Below are 19011 nucleotides of genomic sequence, written 5' to 3'. Positions count from 1 at the left end.
AATGTGCGTCTTCCCCTCTCGGTGGCAGGCGCTTGTCTGGTCTCATTGTGTAGCTTCCTGTTGAGAAGTGTGGTGTGTGTGTGAATTCACTTAAGTTCTGACATCACTTTGGAGCCCATTGGTGGGCTGCTTCAGCCAACCAGACGCTTCCTGGTGTCCAAGTAAGATATATAGTTCTGGAATAACAGGAAACTTCAGCTTTCAACATCCTGTTTTTCTGGGTTTTGTGACTCTCTGCCTTACCACGATGAAGGTTAGTAGATACTTTTATGTATATTTCTTCTTGCAGAATACTACAATTTGAATTTTCCAAGCTCTGGAATTAGGACCTGAGAGCTGAGACTGCTTCCTCCCACCTTTTCCAGGAGAAGGAGCTTTTGTGTTCTGACAGAAGGGAGTGGAGGCCTGTTCAGGGCCCTCCTTTTAATAAAGAACTCAGCCAGCCCATTGCAGCTGTAGCTGCACACGCCCGCCTGAATCACGGTCTCCTCTGGCTTGAACCTTGGAATCACGGGGATCCCAGAGACTGTCCTAAGGGGTACTCGTTTTCATAGGCGGGCAGGATCTGGCGTCACGAGCGTTTTATCTCGTGCTCCATCCGCGAGAAAGGTGTGAGCAGTGTCGCAGAGCGCTTGGCTGGCTGAGTTCACAACTCTTCCCCTCTCCCAGCTCTGTTTGCGTTCCTCTCTCAACTTGGGTTTAATGGCCTCCTTTCTGGAGCTGGTTTGTTCAGCTCTTGGATTTTCTTTCTCTGGCTCACGTCTAAGCTCACCTCACGAGGATGCTTACTCGTCTCAGAAGGCAAAGCAGGAGAGTGGGCCAGAGACGGCAGTGACTGTCGAGATTTGGAGCAGCCCTGTGTCCTGGGTCTGTCCTCACAGAGACCTTCCGAGCCATGGCGGGGAGGTGGGATGGTGGGAGCCTGGCGGGTTGCTGCCTTCTTACTGCGTGCGGGCCGTTCTCTGGATGTGGGGGGTGCGGGCTGTGGGGCGGGTTTCAGTTTCTGCCAGCGGCCTGTGCGGGGACTGTGCAGTGTGCTGAATCCGCCGGGGCTTCGCAGGGGGTGGGAGGCAGGAAGAGGAGCCGGGCTTCCTGGCAGGATGTGAGACTCAGGAACTGTGAACCAGCCGGGGCAGAGGTGGTGGGCGACCTGCAGAGGACGCCGTTCCTGGGATGGCTGGCCGCCGGAGTTCACTTTTGCCCCGGTGAGAGAATCTTTGGAGTATGTTACCCTAGTTTTCATTTTGACACATGAACACATCTTTCTGTTACCTGCATCTCTGAAAGAATTTTCTTTCCCTACTTTCTCTGGCACAAGTTGTGGATCATCTGATGGTTAAATTTTTTGCGGGGAGTTGTTGTTATTTAGTGATCCAAAGCTGTGTGTGATCTTCAGACAGCGTTTGGGAGTGAGGTGTGTGTGTCTCAGCCTGTGGTGCTTGTGCATACGTCCGAGACCGTGGCGCTCTGTCTGGGCAGCCCGACATGCATTCTCTTCCAGCTCCTGGGCGGGCGGGGCTGGGCCAATGCGGTTGTGTCCCTGGTCTCTGGGGTGGAGGCGCCCTTCTTTCTGGAGTCTGCCTCCCTGCTTCCTCTCCCTCGACCCTTGTGTCCACTCCGGCATCTGGGCTTCCCTTTGGCTGCTCCTGACTTTGGCCTGGGCTGTGACCGGGAGAGGAAGTGTGTCGTAGTCGTGCCCAGCAGCCTTGGCCTCAGTCTAAGGAGAAGAGCCCTCTCTGAGTGCCAGGAGTGCACCAGGTCGCTGGGAGGGTGGGGCAGGGTGGTTCAGAAATGGACTCAGCCCCAGGAGCAGAGTGGCCCGGCCTCCTGGAAGCTGAGCTCCTCGGGTGCCCTGCCCCGGGTCTCACCTGCAAAGCCCACTGTCTTCCTCCCGCTGCACAGACTGCCACGCCCCGCCCCAGTGCCGGGCTCGGCTAATCCTGCTTATTCTCTTTCCCTTGCAGACGTTTGATGCAAACGATTTGTATCAGGGGCAGAATTTCAACAAGGTCCTCAGCTCCTTAGTGACGCTGAATAAAGTAACAGCAGGTAAGTGTCTTTCTGCTGAACCTGAGGGGAGGGGAAGCCACGGGCAGAAACCGCGCCCTCCTGTCAGCAGGCAGGGCGAGCGTTACTGAGCTTAGAAAGGACCGCGCTAAGCTCTTGGCTGTGGCTTTGCTGCGATGCTATTCTTTTTCCTTGTCAGAGCAGCTCTTCCTTTTCGGGTCCCCGTGTGTCTTGGCACTTCCCCTCCTCTGCCTGAGAGAGCAGCAGAGGGGCCTCGTCCACGGGCGCACTCGTGGGCTGTCCTGGCCCCTCGGATGGGGGCGCTCTCCCCTCACTGTGTGGGGAGGAGCGGGCCCCAGGGACCACTCCCAGGGCCCTCACGCGCCCACAGCTCTAGGCTGGGCTTCCGTGCTTGACCTTGGCTTGCAGTGGAGACTCTTGGCGGTTGCAATGGCAGCACCTCAGGTCAAGCTGAATTGGGACCCGGGTGAGTGAGTGTAGACAAGGGTGGAGGTCTGGATTCTGGAGCAGAGGTGGGCTCAGACGGACGTCAGCACTCCACCCGGAGGAGGCCTTGCAGGAGGAGATCTGTGGCGTCTCATGAAGGTTGTCCGTCAGGCAGCATGCTGCTCCTGCCGGCAAACCCCGCCCCTGTGAAGGGATGGGCTTGATGTGAGCACTCAGCAAGAGGGTGGCCGGCCGTGTGCGGCCAGGCTGGCTCTGAGAGCCGTGCTTCCCCCGTGACTCCATGCCCCGGCCCAGCCCAGTCACCCCTGGCTGCCAGGGCCACGGCTGATGCGCTATCCTGGGGCTGGACGTGCGCTCGGGCCACAGGCAGGAGCAGCTTCGGTAGATACAGACCCCAGGCGAGGCTGGAGGCGTCTGTTTCCGGGGTCAGAGGATGCTTCTGCTCCGTCCGCCAGGTGGCGATGCTCGGTCATCGCGGCGGGAGTGCCAGGCTCCACACGCCCCGTGCAGACACGGCCGGGGCCGTGTCTCCAGGGCGCCCATGCCGTCGCTCTCACCCCGTCTGGTGCAGACGTGTGTCACGTGTGCTCTTGACGTCCCTGGGTGCAGAATGCAGAGCGCTCTTCTCTACAAAGAGCTGCTTGGATGTTCTGGAGCGAGCTCGGTGCTTCTCTCTGCAGCTCTTAAACAAGAGGCTAGAGCTTTGTAGAGTGAGAGCTTTCTGCCTCTGGTTTGCTGGCTGCTGCTCTTCGCGTCTGATTTTGAAGCCAGTGTGACGTGTGGCCATGCCTTTGCAGGTGTCAGCCATAAGGGGCCAACTCGGGTGTGAGACGGGCTTCCCTGGTGGCTCGTGGTAGGGAATCCACCTGCCAAGCAGGAGACCTGGGTCAGGAAGATCCCCTGGAGGAGGACATGGCAATGGTATTTGTTCCAGGAACATCCCATGGCTGGAGGAGCCTGGTGGGCTGCAGCCCACGGGGTCGCAGAGAGTCGGGCGTGACTGAGCGGCTGAACAGCGGCAGGCGTGAGGCGCGCTGCCCTCAGTGCTGCCGGCGGCCCCGCTGAGAGAGGCCCGCGTTGGCGCCCCTCTGCTCCTGGCACTCGAAGGAAGCGTTCTCGGGCATGTGGCCAGATCCTTGCCTTTCTCTTGGACAGAGAAAGGTTGGCGGTGGGGCAGGAAGGGGTCCTGAGCGTACACCGGGTACGGGGCAGCTGCTGGGCAGTTTCCGCACTTGTGTCCTCTGGGCGCTGCTCTGTGCTTGCAGTTGCCCGGGCCCCTGCCCCACGGTGGTGCTGAATGCTGGCTCTTGCTGCCAGCGCTCATCTGGGCCTGAGAACTGGAGGGGCTGCGTGCGGACTGACTGTCCGGGTGGTTTTAGGGCAGGAGTCCTAGATGCCTGGGCCCTGCTAGCTCTGGGCAGTCGAGGAGCGCACACCCTGTGGTACCCTCCTGGGCGCTGTGAGAGCAGCTGGAAAGCTCCGTTTCCCTGGGAAGTCCTCTGGCTCTCAACTGTTGATGACTAAGTCAGCATTTCCTCAGACACTGTGCCAGCCAGTCCAGACAGACCTGCCAGAAAGAGCGGGCCCGGAGGCCCCCAGTTTCAGGATGTTTTCATGGAAGGCCCCCACGAAGCTTCAGGATGTTGCCAGGGCCTGCGTCTCAGGGCAGTGATTCCCTGGAAAGCCTTTTTGTGGCCTTGCTTTCACGATCCTGCTGCATCTGTGAAGCGGGCTGCTGACCTAGGCGTGCTGGGTGGTGGTGGGCATGTGGTCCTGGCCAGACCCCCAACAGGGACTGAGCCTTTGGTGCCCTTGACACCCTGGTCCTTCACAGCCCTGGGAGGTGAGGAAGGTGTGGCTGCCCTCGTGCAGAGGGACTCGCCCTCTGAGGGGCCGCTCTGGCCAGAAGGGCCAGGGGCTTCTGTTGCACGTCAGAGTCTTTCCTTCTCCGCACGGTCCCACTGGGGCTCGCGGCTTGCTGGCCCTGAGGGCAGGCGTGCAGCAGGGGTGCAGGGGGCGAGGCCTGGGCGGTGCTCGGAATTCACCGGGAGGCCTGTTTTCCCCAGGTGAGAGGAAAGGGTCAGAACAGACTGCCGGATGCCAGAGCCGACGCGTGTTCTTTGCAGCTGGTTTCTGGGAAGGGCAACGGGGGCGCGTGCGGGTGGGTCCCGCGGGTGGGCAGCAGGGTGCTCAGCCCGCCCCCTGACGGCCTTGCAGACATCGGCCTGGGGAGTGACTCCGTGTGCGCCCGGCCCTCCTCCCACCGGATCAAGTCCTTTGACTCCCTGGGACCGCAGCCTGCACACGGCCGGACTTCACAGTTGTTCCAGGGCCAGTACCGCAGTTTGGTAAGTGTGGACGTGGGTCCCGGCGGTGGGAGTGTGCGGTGGGCGGGGCTCGGGAGGCGCTTGGCACGGGGCGGGGGCCTGTTCTGCCTTGCCCCTGCTCTCGGGGCTGGCATTTGCTCATCGCCAGATTATCACAGGTCTCATGTCGCGTCGGCTTATTTCAAGATGCACCTCTGTGTATCTGGACGGACGTGGGCTTTGAAGTGTTTTCCTCGTCGCTTGCGTGGTGTTTTCTTTCCTGCTCTACACACGAGTAGAAGTTGGGGCACAAGAATCCATGTCTCATACTTAGATGATGAAGAAAAGGCTAAACGTGGAAGACCCTCGAGGTGGTTTTTCTCTTTATGAGCGTGTGATAGCACACTGCGGAGTCCGGCTGCAGCGTGTGAGAGGGGCCCCCTCATGAGTGCTGGTGACGCGGGGGCCCCGGGGTGGACAGACCCCACGAGACAGGCTGTGAGCACAGACCCTGGGAATGAGGCCTTGAGGACTGTGATGAACAGGGTCGAGCAGAGCCTGTGGGGGCGGCCGCCACGTCCACTGGCCAGGGTGAGTGTCTGCAGGAGGATCACCAAGCCCCCCGGGGCGGACGCCGGCCTGGCCCTCGGCTTCATCAGCCGCTGCTGTGACTCTGCTTCGTGTGACATCCTAGTAACCGTTTCATGTTGGAAACTCAGCGGCCTTCTCATGTGAGTCTGAAGAGAACCTAGCCTTCCAGTCTTCAAGGCCACTGCTTTCTGCTCACCATAGGGGGATGTTGTTCCGTAAGCACGTGGGGATCCTGGAGAGATAAAGCTGGCCTGGTTGAGCTGTGCCTTGTAGAGAGATGCATTTGAGTTAGGTCACGAAGCACTGTTAAAAATGGAAAACTGTAGAAGGGGTATAGTTTTTACACCTCTTGAACTGTTCGCGCTCAGGCTGACTCTCCCTCGTGTGTGCGTGACTGCCTGCCTTCCCCTCGGAGAAGCCCTGGAGCCCTGTCTCTGACCTTGAGAACAGCACAGCGCCCGTTGGGCACGGTTTCTCGGTACCGGCTGGTCAGCGCTTCATGGGGACTGACGCGTGTCACCGTCCACCTCCCCGGGGCTGGAGGGACTTAGGGGGCCCTGTTGGGAGCATCGTGGTCCAGATGAAGAAAGGAAGGTGTCCAGATCCCTTGAAAACAGCTGCTTCATGAAATACCCAAGGAAGACACATGAAAAGTCAGCAAGCTTTGGGCAGAGAAACCTTCGCTGCCTGACCCATTCACTTGCGGCTCTTCTCGTTTGCTTTTTTTTGTTTGTTTTTGAATAAATGAGGATTGGATTGCAATTGAAGAATTTTACTCAGTTAAATGTCCTTTTATGATGAATGTTGCTGAGATCATAGTACGTATAGGACTAGTGTTTCATTAGAGAAGTTTTGTCACACCGGAAATGGGAAGCCTGCGGCCACCTCAGCTGTGTGGTGGGCACGGTGAGCTGCTTGGAGGGAGCATGGTGAGACTCCTCCTGACCTGAAGGGGAGGGTGAAACCCTAGATGAGACGCTCGTGACTGAAGCTTCCCTTTGCTGTGGCTGGGCCAGCAGTGGCGGCCCCAGGGAGGGCGGGCTGGCATGGTGTGGCCCGTGGTCCTCTCCCTGCCTTGGGCCCGTGTCATCCTTCAGGGTTGGGGGCGCTCGACGGCTGAGAGTCTGCCTCAGGCGTGAAGGGTTCAGACTGCCCTGCCCTCCGCTGACGCTGCCCTGTCTGGGCCTTTGTGGAGTGTCGCTGCCTGAAGCAGGAGGTGTCCTGGTGCTGGCCTGGCCTGGCCTGTTGGGAGGCTGTGGGTCACGTCTTTTGCTGCCTCCTGATGGTGGGGCCCCATCCCACGCCAGTACCGCCCGTGTGTGCCCAGCAGTTGGGCTGGCAGAGGGCTCCCGGGGCAGTTTGACGTCCTTAGGGGCCTGCTCAGAGAAGGCAATGGCACCCCACTCCAGTACTCCTGCCTGGAAAATCCCACGGATGGAGGAGCCTGGTAGGCTGCAGTCCATGCTAAGGGTCGGACACGACTGAGCGACTTCCCTTTCACTTTTCACTTTCATGCACTGGAGAAGGAAATGGCAGCCCACTCCAGTGTTCTTGCCTGGAGAATCCCAGGGACGGGGGAGCCTGGTGGGCTGCCGTCTGTGGGGTCGCACAGGGTCGGACACGCCTGAGGCGACTCAGCAGGGGCCCACTCTGCGCCTTAGTTTGTCACGTGTCACATTCCATTGTTGGAACTTGTCACCCCGACGGGCTCTGCAAAGCCAGGATACATTGCAGAAAAGAGAAGGTCGTGGCGATCAGAGTGGACAGTTGGTGAGAGATGGCGCTGGTTCGCAGCCGAGGCTCGGTGGGCGGCCGTGTCTGACCAGGGCAAGGGCGGCCTCCCTGCGGGGCCGTGACCCATCCAGCCTCCACCTCTCAGGTGCCCCTGAGATTGAGGGGACAGTGCTCAGTCCAGGGTTCCTCCAGATGCTTAGAAGAGATCCCTTTATTGAATACTTTAGGTATTAAATATTAAGTTTGCATTAAGGTCTAATTCAGTAGATAAAGGTGGATGCATTGATTTGAATTATTAAGTAAACACGATTCACAGCAGCCAGTGCATATTTAAATAGGTAAATACACGTGAACTCTCGGAGGCATCATGTCAGCCCCTCCGCCTGGAGCCCTGAGCACCGTCTGTGCTCTGTCTTTTCCTCCTGTTCGGCGATGCACGCGCCTACTGTAGAGTCGGGTGGTTCTCTGAGACTTGCTACAGGAGAAAATCAGTAGAGACGCCACTCTTCAATGTCTCTGTAGGTTCCTTAGGTATTTGGCTATGTCTCTGATAAACGCCCTGTGTAAAGCCTGTTGTTCGACAGCACAGTGTTGGGCTGTGGCCGCCCTGCAGTGAGAGGGGCGTCGAGCCCCCCGCCCTGCCACGTCCCCTGTGCCGGCGGTGGCTGTGGTGCGGCAGCATCACGGCTCAGGCTCAGTGGGGCCTGGCCTTCCCGGACGGCGTTCTGTGTGCCTTTGGCAGATGGCAGTCTACTCTCTGCCTTCTTCGAAAGACTCTCCTCTTGGGCCTTCAGACGGCTCAAGGTGTCCCGGTTTCCTCTTCCCCGGGAGCTCACACGCCCCCGCGGCCTCCGGCACCAGCGCCTGTGGGCTGGCTGCGACCCGAGTCCACCCCTCCACTGCCTCCATCCTCATCTTCTCTCGGTTAATCCTGTTTTGGCGGGGTGTGTCTTACATTAACGTCTTGAGTAAGGGTGCTCTTCTTGCGTCTCTGCAGATGTCTTTATCCAGATACTAAAGTCTCTGTCTTCAGTTTTCTCAAGTTTAGGTGTGATGTGAATTGGCCCAGGTATCTTGAGTTGTTTCCTGTTTGGGCTTCACTCAGCTTCTGGACGTGTGCTTGTGTCTTTCGGCACACCTGGGACATGCTGAGCTGTGCGTCTTAGACTCCTTTTTAGCAGTGTCCTTTCTCTAACAAGACTTTGGTTCCAGTGTCAGATCTTTGTCATTTCTCACAGGTCCCGGGGATCTCATAGTTTTCTTTGTTTTTCACTATGTCAGTCTGAGTAAGTTTTGTAAGTTCTGCCCTATTTCTGAGATTTTCTGTTTTATTCGTCTGTTTTGAGAGAGCGTCGCCTCAGTGTTGGTATCATCTGTCTTCTCAGTCAAGCTCGAGTTTGTTTATTCGTGGAACCAGGGGCATCTTATATTTTCTTAGACACTTTGAGAGCGTACTGGAAGACGTGGGATCCTGTTCACATCTGTGTCAGGCCGCGTGGTCCTGGTTGAGGGTCGTAGGCTGTGGTTCTGGGGCCAGGCTCGTTGACCGGGCGTCTGCGGGGTTCCTGCTGGACCCTGACTGTGGACGGGGGGGCGGTGAGACTCGGGGCCCAGCTCCCGCGCCGAGGCTGTGGAGCGCAGGGGCTTGTGCGTGTGTGTGGAGTGTTCTCTGGGCTAACGTGGCCCGATTAAGCCTTTGCCGGCGGTTAACGGGGTTTCCTCCGGGCCGGGGCCTGGGCGGTGGTCGGGGCAGGGACTCCCGTGTCTCCATCCGGCCCCGCGTGTGCCGCGGCTCTGCTGCGGTGCTGGGTCGCACCTGGTCTGATCGCAGCGACGGAGACGCCATTGTCTTCATGACGTCTCCCTCCCTTCTCCCCCTGTAGGACATGACCGACAACAGCAACAATCAGCTGGTCGTCAGAGCCAAGTTTAACTTCCAGCAGACGAATGAGGACGAGCTATCCTTCTCGAAAGGCGACGTCATCCACGTGACGCGGGTGGAGGAGGGGGGCTGGTGGGAGGGCACGCACAACGGCAGGACCGGCTGGTTCCCCAGCAACTACGTGCGCGAGGTCAAGCCCAGCGGTGAGTGGTCGGCGGGCGGGGCCGGGGCGGGGCCGGGGCGGGGCCGGGGCGGGGCCGGGGCGGGGCCGGGGCGGGGCCGGGGCGGGGCCGGGGCGGGGCCGGGCTTGGGAGTCCCAGCTGGGAGTGGTCCGGCCCTGGCGGAGGGTGAGAGCCCGGCCACAGTGGGGGTTGGAGAAGGGGCTCCACACTCAGGCCGGCGTCTCCTGCCATCGTGACACCAGCAGTTGAAAACAGACTCACTCTGTTCTTTACCGTTTGTGAGGAGAAACCTGTCACGTCTGTTAGTTCTTTCTTTGTGGTTACACATTTGTGTAAGGTGTAGTTCGCCATCCTTTTGGGGGCTTGAAGCTTGCTGTATGCCGTTGGCTGTGTAGCTTCTTACCGTGGGTGCTTCTGCCAGTCACGTGATGCTGAGCGATCTGTCCGTGTCTTTGCACTGGTGTGACACTTTGGAATGCATCCCCTTCTGTGCGTTTTCTGTAGTTGCTTAGCAGTTTCTTGAATTTAAAGAATTATTGCAAGGCCTATCTAATTTTGGAAGGGAGTGGTGGTCCTGGCATTGCTTGCATTTCTGCTCAGGTGTGATCGCCTCGTGGCACTGCAGGCACTCCAAGGCGTGGCTGCTCCCAGTGGCCTCGTCAGGACACCCCAAAGGGTCAGGAGCCTTTGGCCAGGAACCTGGGGGCAGAGACCAGTATGCGTGTGTGTGTGATTTCACAGCCAGATCGCGTCTGTCCTGCTGCTGCTGCTGGACTGTGTTGTTTCTGGCTTTGGGCTCTGGTGACTGACGTCACTGCACGTGGGGCTGAGTCCTTTCGGGTCTCGTGGGTACGTAGCTCGGAGCGGAACTGCCAGCTCATACGGGGACTCCGTTCAGGTCTTGAGGCCCTACTGTGCGTCGTGCACAGTGGCTCTCACACCCCACAGCAGGGCACGGGGCTCCTGTTCCTCCATGTCTTTGCCAACACTTGTTTCCTGGTTTTTTTTATTTTGACAGTAGCCATCCTAATGGTTGTCAGGTGGTATCTCATTGGGGCTCTTTATTCTGTAGTTGATCAGAAAAACAGCATTTGTTCATTATCATTAGAATATAGTTAAGAGTAATAGCCAAGCTTTTGTGTTCTGCTTCCTATGTAAACTTCTCTTTATCTGTGACTTTCAGTCCTCACCACAGCCCCAGAAGATAGTGTTGTCGGGGTATTCAGGGAATAGGGTGCAAATAAAACCCTCCTCTGAACACCCTCCTGTTAATCTGTCCCTGGGTAGAACCAGCCGAGGGCGCGGCGCTGGTGTCCAGCTGCCTGCGTCACAGACACGGCTGCTGGGAAGTGTGCCTTAGTCTGCAGCTTGGCTGGACTCGGCAGTCCCCGCCAGCCCGTCCGGGGGCAGCCCTGGTTCTGGCCCCTGGGCCTGAGTGCTGGGGAGGCCGAGCAGTCCCTCTGGGGCCAAGAGAGCGCTGGGCCCTTTGGGGGGCGAGGTTGAGAGTAACATGGTCTTTCCCTTTACGAAGGGGATCCAGGGGTCACAGAGCTGGTGATGGGCACGCCCTCAAGAGTCACAGAGCTGGTGGAGGGACGTGCCCTGAGGGGGTCTTGGAGCTGGCAAAGGAGCAAGCCATAAAGAGTGGGTTTTGCTGATTGTGTAGACATCTGTTGGGTCTGGGCTTCTTGAATTCTACTGTGATTCCATTCTTTAAAATGGAAATTCTGGTCTGATGTTGAGGCATCGTAGTAAAAGTGTGAATGAGTACAGATAAACTTTTCCTTTCCAGGTGTTCCTCCTCCTGAAGTTTCCAGAGTTAACCCTGGGAAATGACACTGCAAAGATGGGGTTGTTTTCAGGTGGACATGCATGTGGTCAGTGTCGTCTGTGGGGCCCTCTGGGTGTCCCGCAGCCTGGCAGGCGTGTTCTACTCTTACCCCACTTCTGGGGGGCATTGAGCTCCGTGGGGAGGGGGGGCAGACACAGCTCTAAGAAGCAGCTGTCTCATTTGGGTGAGGTGCCTGCGTCAGGAGTAGCCACATCGCTTTCTTCTGCCTGCGATCCCATTTCTCTGCCTTAGTTATGTGTGTGTGCGTGTTTCTCTGCCTTAGTTTTTTGTGTGTGTTTCTCTGCCTTAGTTGTGTGTGTGTGTGTATCTCTGCCTTAGTTGTGTGTTTCTCTGGCTTAGTTGTGTGTGTGTTTCTCTGGCTTAGCTTTGTGTGTGTGTGTGTGTGTGTGTGTGTGTGTGTGTGTGTGAGGCCCCTTTAGTTGCATGTGTGTAACTGCTTTGCTGGCAAACAGCTCCTTGCAGGGCTCGCATGGAAACCCTAGTTTTCATGTCACACTGAGACTCAAGCAACTGAAAACTTTCCTTGTTTTCCTGTTTAGTTTTAAAATATAGAGAATGGCATATTTGCTCAAGTGAGTCATCTGTTAGGCTGCTGCTGCTGCTGCTAAGTCGCTTCTGTTGTGTCCGACCCTATGCGACCCCATAGACGGCAGCCCACCAGGCTCCGCTGTCCCTGGGATTCTCCAGGCAAGAGCACCGGAGTGGGGTCCCGTTGCCTTCTCCGTCTGTTAGGCTGGGTGTTGCTATTTGATTGTCGAGCTAAAGGAATAGCTACTTTGAGGAGTAAGTTTCCATCCCTAGTGTCCTCCGATTACGTGACTCTCTTCTGTGGAAAGCTGTGCCTGTCTGATTTTAAATGAGGCCATTTGAGAAGGAAAGACGTGAAAGCTTGTTTTTACTGTTTCACTTTGTAACAGTTGAAAGTGAAAATCCAGCATCATGGTAGCACTTGTGTAATTGCGTTTTTTTTTTTTTTTTTTGGTAATTTGTATGACTTTGTGACTTTGGAATAGATTTCTCTTTTTTAAAGAGCAAGTTTGACATAAACGTTGTGATCTGCAGTGTAATTTAGCCTTCATTTTCTGTAAACAAAATGTGCCAGGTCCCAGCGTACAGATTCCTTCCTCTAAGTGGCCGTCATGGCAGGAGTTTTTCTCTGTGTTAAAGTTCTGTTTTGGTTTACAGATATTTTTATCAAATACACAAAGCTGAGGTCTCCTTCTCTGTGATGTCCCCTGGGGTTGTGTGTCTCCAGGTGAGCTCTGTCCGGCTTCTCCGGGCGAACGCGTGGCCGTGCTCTCCTGCCCCCGTGTGGCTGCAGACAGCAGTGCTCTGATTGCGCCTGGGGCCCGAGTGTGGTTTCTGGTTTGAAATAGTCCCCGTGAAGACAGGAATGCTCCCTTGGAGATCCGTTTCCTCAGACCTCTTCCGGGGGTCTGCGTGAGGCTATTTCAGAGTTCGCTGCGGAGGCGCTGGGTGTCCTCCTGAGCATGTGCTGTCTGACGGAAGGTGTGTGTCAGCGTCCCTGAACATTTTCTGTGCAGACTCTTGGTATGTAAACTCATTTTATTCACGAAGTTAATGTGTGTTTTACACACACAGACACATGTGCGATGGTTTCTTGAATTTGCGGGGTGGAAGGCAGGTTGCCAGGAGGCTCGTCCTGGAGTGCTGGCGCTGCCATCAGGCGCCCGGCGCTGGGTCCAGGGGTTGGAACATGGGCGCCGTGGGGCTTGGGAGCCCCGAGTCCAGGGCCACATGGGCCCAGTGCCAGGTTTCGTCTCTGACACGCTGAGCCGATGTCCTGCCATTCCTCATGATGTATGGACCAGACTCACCTGCAGCCCGCTCCTCAGATCTCTCCCTGCCCGCTTCCCTCCGCCCCGCCTGTCCACCGAGATTCCATCTTAGCCCGCAGGGCTCATTTCTAGAGGCTGTTTCCCTCTTTTCCAGATGTCCTTCGTGTTCATGGTGCCTTTTCACTCATTCGGGCCCCAGTTTCTTTGGAGGCGTTTTCAGCACACGTGTGATAAGCCTCCTAGATGGCCATGTTGTTTCTGCATCTCGGGACTGGGCCCCTTGTGTCTTTCCTGTTCACGCTCCCTTGACGCCCGAGTTCTTGATGGGCTTGTTTTCTGTTTGGCTGTTCTCTGATGGCTGGCTGTTCAGTGGGCGCCTCCTTTCCCCGGGCCGCCCCGCGCCGGCCCTGCCTGCAGCCCCACGCTGCCGTGCTCTGCAGCCGTGGCTCCTCTCCGCGCCCGGGGGGAGGGCCGCCAGCCCCCTTTTGTCAGCATGCTTGTGTCTGCGTCCTGTCCTCGGCGCTCTGTGAGGATTATTGCGTGGAAGCGGGGACAGGCTGCCCGAGTTGCCCTGGAAGGTGCGCTGTTCCATCCTCGGGGCTCCCTTGCCCTCCTCACAGGGAGTCTGTCTTTAGATCTTGGATGGGCCGCAGAATGTTTTGTTTTCCTTAGGACGCTAGGAAAGCTGCGTGTTTTAAGATCTGTTTCCTGTGTGTTTTCCTGTTATGAGTGGCCATGACTGACCTGTCGTGTTGTGTTAACACATCCAGGTTCTCTCCAGAGGAGCTGGAGGCCTGCAGCTCTGTGGTTCTGCGGCCTGCACCTCCACGGACACCTCTCCAGGAGCCTGTCCCTGCAGCGCCAGCCCTGCCCTCCTGGGTCTCCTGCAGAGGGTGCATGGGGGCTCCTCCATGTGACGGCTCAGGGAGCGCCTCACACAGTGTGTTCCTGACAGCTCCCAGCCCAGAAGATTCTGTCTTGACGCCCAGCACATTGTATGGTCTCCTTTTTTTTTAAGTGAGAGAAGACAACCTCTTTGGACCTAAACCTTGATTTGTCTGGGTCTCTCCTGCCTGTCTCTCTTTTTTTGTAGAGCATTAGCCTGTAGCTTGCTTTTGAAAAACGTCTTTGTTATAGTTCTCATAGTAAGTTGATTAACTTTTACTAACTGGGATGTTGAGAGGCATGTGTTACACTTAAGTGTTGGTAAAGTGAGGCAGTTGGCAAACGACTCGCTTTTAGCAGCTCCAGGCCTCATGAATCAGCCGCACTTGCCCTCTGTTGCCGTGTGCCTTCTGGGACTTCTTTTCGATCCCAGGGCCGTAGTTTAGGCTCGGCCACCTCCCCTTTACTGCAGTTGCATATGCTTCCTCCACATGGCAGATTTTAAGGAGGAAGAGGCACTTTTTTCTTCAGATGGAAAAATCAGGTTTTCTTCCACAGTTAAATGCTAACGTGCAGATATAAAAATTGAGAGGATGTTTTCCTCCTTGTATCTCTCATAGCTTCAAAGTCACTTATTTCCTGTTGAGTTTTCCTTTCCACCCTGTGGACAGAGAGAGTGCTTTCAGCTGGGAGTAGGGCCTTCTGTTTTGTTCCGCATTGTCACCCATTTGGAAACCCTTACAGAGACAGTGAAGGGGGACTCAGGTCAGCCGCCCCACAGGAGGAGGGGGACCCTCAGCTGAAGACAGGCGTTTTGCTTTGGGCTTTTTAGGGGTTTCCGGTGCTGAGAAGGTCATGGAAATACTGAGCAGCTGGGATCTAGGACCTGGAGCTTGATGGTGTTTGGGATTGGAGGGCCATGCTGCCAGAGAGAGATTCTGGACAGGTGTGCCCAGGGCACTGCCAGCCGTCAGCAGCAGGGCCCTGTGGAGGAGGGCAGAGAGGGTGCAGGAGAAGGCGGGGCGTGGAGACTGGCCCCTGAGGCCACGCCCGTCAGAATTTCCCCTTTCCCCCTGCCAGCCGTGGGCCACTGCCAGCCTCTGTAGCTGGAGATCCCAGGTTAGACACTCCCCCCAACAGAACCTCGGTGACAGACACACCCACGTTGCAGAACCAGTGACTGCCAGACACACGCACACACATACCTAGAGCCACAGAATCAGCTGGCAAGGCCCCTGCAGCGCCTGCGCTGAAGAAGCCTCGCTTGAGTGGCGTTGGATGAAAGTCCTGTGATGCACTTGAATCCTTGCCATGACGGGGGCCCTTTCCTTGGTTCTGGTCTGGAGGTCCTGAAGACTGTGGCTTTTCTTGCCACCCTGCCTGGGGCTCTCCTCCTCTGTCGCCTGTGTGGGCAGGCCTTCTGCACTCTCGTGACCTGGGTCCCTCCAGACATGCTCCAGACTGTGGGTCTTGGTGTCTTAACGCTGTTGGGTGTCTGCCCGCTTTTCCTCTGATTCTGCTGGGATCGGACTTCACTCGGACTGCACCCTGAGCTCGCGTGGCTCGTGGGTTCTCTTGTGTGTTGATGGCAGCGGTGTGTAATCTGTGAGGGGTGCAGCTGAGCTGAGAGGCCGGGCTGTGGGGGTCTCTGAGCCCCGGGAGCTGGCCGTGAGGAGGGGTTGGGCCCTGGGGCCTTCTGGCCGCGTGCACTTCTGTCCCACCTCCCTGTGGTCCGGGGCTCAGTCGGAGCCAGAGGCCAGGCCGTGGGGGCTGCTGCACTCAGTGGTCTCGGCTGGAGCCAGGAGTGAACCTGCCCTCCGTCTTTGTTTCAGAAAAGCCAGTGTCACCCAAGTCCGGAACCTTGAAGAGCCCTCCCAAAGGATTCGATACGACCGCCATTAACAAGAGCTACTACAACGTGGTGAGTGACCGAGGGGCGCCTCAAAGAATAACTGGTTTTTCAGTGTCTCCGAAACTCGACGTGTAGAATGGGGTCAACTGCCTAGAGACGGGGCTTACCGGCCACGCAGACTCCTGCTCCCGCGGTCGTTGTGTGACGTCCTCACGTGTTTGTGTGTGTAGTTGTGCCTGTTCTTGTTGCGTAACCTGGTGTTGCGATTACTCCAACATGGGATTTACAAAGGTGTGTAATGTAATGGAAGGTTTAAGTGCCCTTAGGCTCAGAGTAGGTCGTCAGTTCTCTAGATCAGTACAGGTTTTAGCTTATCTTGTGTGTTACCGTAGTCTTTCCTGGGATTGATGTGTGTATATATGTAAATAGCCTGAAATTAGAGGCGAGCCTCTGGACATTGTACATAGTGAAGACAAGTGTTTCAGGATCCTGAGACGTGCTACCTTTGGAAACCTGAGCGGTCTGTGAGCTTGAGAAGTGCGTGGTAGTGAGGCGCGCGTCTGGCCGGGTGCCCTGCACTCCTGGCTGCTGCATCCGCTGCGGACTCGTGGGGCCGCCTTCCCTTCCCCTTTCTTGGGTGAGACGCTGCCTTCTTTCCTGGGGAGGCTACAGGGGGCAAGGAGTGCCGTTCTAATTCCCAGTGATGTCCTGGAGCGGGAGCCCCTTGCTTCTGTGTCTGTCCGGAGGGTCACATCGGAGGCCTCCCACCTGCGTCCATCCGAGGGTCGCGTCAGAGGACTCCTGCTGGGGCCCATGCCGCTGTTCTCATCTCCGGGAGCCCGTTCCCGCCCGGTGTTGCGTGGAACCAGGTGGCCGTGCTTTCCGGAGGTCCGGTCAGTAGCGTGTAGTCCTCTTCGGATTGAAGCGTGACCAGTGCCCTTCCAGAGGTCCATCCATCTCTAATCGTGCTCACGCAGGGAGAGGAGCCCCGTGCACAGGGCCTGCTGACTCTGAATCGGGTGAGGGGACACCTTGACTTCAGTCTCACGTCCAAACTGTTGTTTACGTAGAGCTGTGAGCGTAAACAGCACGTGTTAAACTGTGGTTGTTAGGACATCAGCGTGTAGAGTTGGTGGACCGTCTTTTGGTGTCTCTCTCATTCTAGAAAAGTGAACAAATCCAGTTGGTGACTAAGCCGGGACTCAGTTGCAGCTTGCCCGAATTCCACATCTGTGAGTCACGCAGAAGAGTAGGCGTGGGCCACGCGGCACACACAGGCCGCACAGGAGGGGCGGCGCGCGGGGCCTCTCGCGCAGCCTCTCGCGCAGCCTCGGCCGGCGTGCCTTCACGGACGGCCGCGCGAGTTCCTGGGAGATGAGCCCAGGGTTCCGGGGCGAGGCCAGTGCGGGCTGATGTCACGGGAGAGGCTTGGGGTCAGGGACGGGAGTGTTGGGGGTGGGGGGGTGTTGGAGGTAGGGGGAGCTGTGGGTGGGGGGGTGTCAGAGGTGGGGGAATGCCGGGGTGGGGGAGTGTCGGAGGTGGGGGGGAGCCATGGTGGGGGAATGCCGGGGTGGGGGGGTGTCGGAGGTGGGGGGAGCTGTGGTGGGGGGGTGTCGGAGGTGGGGGAATGCCGGGGTGGGGGAGTGTCGGAGGTGGGGGGGAGCCATGGTGGGGGAATGCCGGGGTGGGGGGGTGTCGGAGGTGGGGGGAGCTGTGGTGGGGGGGTGTCGGAGGTGGGGGAATGCCGGGGTGGGGGAGTGTCGGAGGTGGGGGGGAGCCATGGTGGGGGAATGCCGGGGTGGGGGGTGTCGGAGGTGGGGGGAGCTGTGGTGGGGGGGTGTCGGAGGTGGGGGAATGCCGGGGTGGGGGAGTGTCAGAGGTGGGGGGGGAGCCGTGGGTGGGGGAGTGTCGGAGGTGGGGGGGAGCCGTGAGTGGGGGGGTGTCGGAGGTGGGGGGGAGCCGTGGGTTGGGGGGTGTTGGAGGTGGGGGGGTGCTGTGGGTTGGGGGGAGCTGTGGTGGGGGAATGCCGGGGTGGGGGGTGTCGGAGGTGGGGGTATCGATGCAGACCTTTGGAGGTTCAGGCGTGAGTGGGGAGGCTGCGTGGCTTCTGCTGTTGTGCGATGGTCCAGACCAGCCACGACGACACCGGGGAGAGGACAAGGACCTTCGCGGTTCACTGCCGTCCTCGGGCTGGTCACGCCTCTCCTGCCCTGCTTCTGGGACACCCACTGAGCGTGGGTTGGCAAGCACTGGGTATCACACCGGTCTCTGAGGTGCTGTTCATTTTTCTTCTTTTTTTTTTTCTATTCTAGGGAGTATAAAATCCCTGTGGGTCTTTTTGTGTTTTCACTGAGCCCCTCTAGTGAAGTTTTCATTTTATTTATTGTACCTTTCAGTTCATAATTTCCATTTGATTCGTTTTATGGGTCAGTACATTCTGTATTTGAGTCATTGTTCTCATACTTTAAAGAAATTCTTTAAGCATAGTTTTCTTCAGTTCTTTGGACACGTTGTCAGACTGGACTTTATTATTCAGCGCAATTTAAGCTGACCGTGCCCTTGAGAGGGAGCTAGCCCCCTGCAGCCCCTGCCCCACACAGGCGCGGACCCCTCCTCCGCAGCACACTCAGCAGGCGGGACGCTTTCCCAGGAGAGTCTGCACCGACACAGCCGTCCGGAGCCCAGGGGTCCCTGCGGCGATCACCGTACCTGTCGTGGCTCCGTCATTACGGCGCCAGCTGCTTCACCCCTGAAAATCCTCTGGGCCTGTTCATTCCTTGCCACCCTGAGCCCGACCCCCGACCCCTGGGAACCCTGATCTTTCCAGTGTCTCAGAGTTGGAATCATCCTGGTTGTTGCCTTTTCTCTGATACTCACTTGGGGTACCTGGTTGAGCTCGTAGAGGTAAAGTGCCCCAGACTGGATGGGTGGGGGTGGATTCCCACCTGACTCTGTCCCCCCAGGGGTCTTCGTGCCTAGGCGGGTGCAGTCGCAGCGTCCCCTGGGGCAGTGGCCTCATGCCCCTTGTGGGCCTGAAGGGAGCTTCGCCCTGGGGCAGTGGCCTCGTGCCCCCTGTTGTGGGGCTGAGGAAAGCTTCGCCCTGGGGCAGTGGCCTCGCGCCCCCTGTCGTGGGCCTGAGGGAAGCTTCATCCTGGGGCAGTGGCCTCGCCCGCCTTGTGGGTCTGAGGGAAGCTTCGCCCTGGGGCAGTGGCCTCATGGGCGCCCCCCGACCCCGACCCTGCCCCCCGAGGGGCCTGAGAGGTGCTGTCGGTTTCCAGCCTCTGGTCTCGCCTGCTGTTGGTGGACGGCCACCCTCATGCTCCTTGCCTACAGAACCAGAAAGCGTTTCTCAAAAGAGAAGCTGTGTGTGGAATGCTGAAAACACCCAAGCCTTTAACGTAGTATTTCTGCTTCTTGAAATCACCCCAGAAACATTACCTGAGATGGTTTCAG

General features: G+C 57.6%; 1 protein-coding gene across 10 annotated transcripts in view; it reads left to right on the top strand.

Moving 5' to 3' along the window:
• Positions 1 to 19011, top strand: part of ARHGEF7 (Rho guanine nucleotide exchange factor 7) — a 101493-nt gene that overhangs the window by 40286 nt on the left and 42196 nt on the right. For 7 of the 10 annotated variants that reach the window (XM_018056342.1, XM_018056338.1, XM_018056348.1 and 4 more), the window contains 4 exons: positions 1965 to 2049; positions 4693 to 4823; positions 8990 to 9191; positions 15539 to 15627. In XM_018056342.1, coding sequence (XP_017911831.1) covers positions 1965 to 2049; positions 4693 to 4823; positions 8990 to 9191; positions 15539 to 15627 — 507 coding nt within the window. Of the gene's footprint in view, positions 1 to 181; positions 254 to 1964; positions 2050 to 4692; positions 4824 to 8989; positions 9192 to 9317; positions 11048 to 15538; positions 15628 to 19011 lie in introns of those variants that run through there. The other 3 variants (XM_018056344.1, XM_018056345.1, XM_018056347.1) reach the window with 3 other exon arrangements.

The sequence above is a fragment of the Capra hircus genome, chromosome 12 (genome assembly GCF_001704415.2).
Source record: "Capra hircus breed San Clemente chromosome 12, ASM170441v1, whole genome shotgun sequence".
NCBI lineage: Eukaryota > Metazoa > Chordata > Mammalia > Artiodactyla > Bovidae > Capra > Capra hircus.
This window is presented reverse-complemented; position numbering and strand designations above follow the sequence as displayed.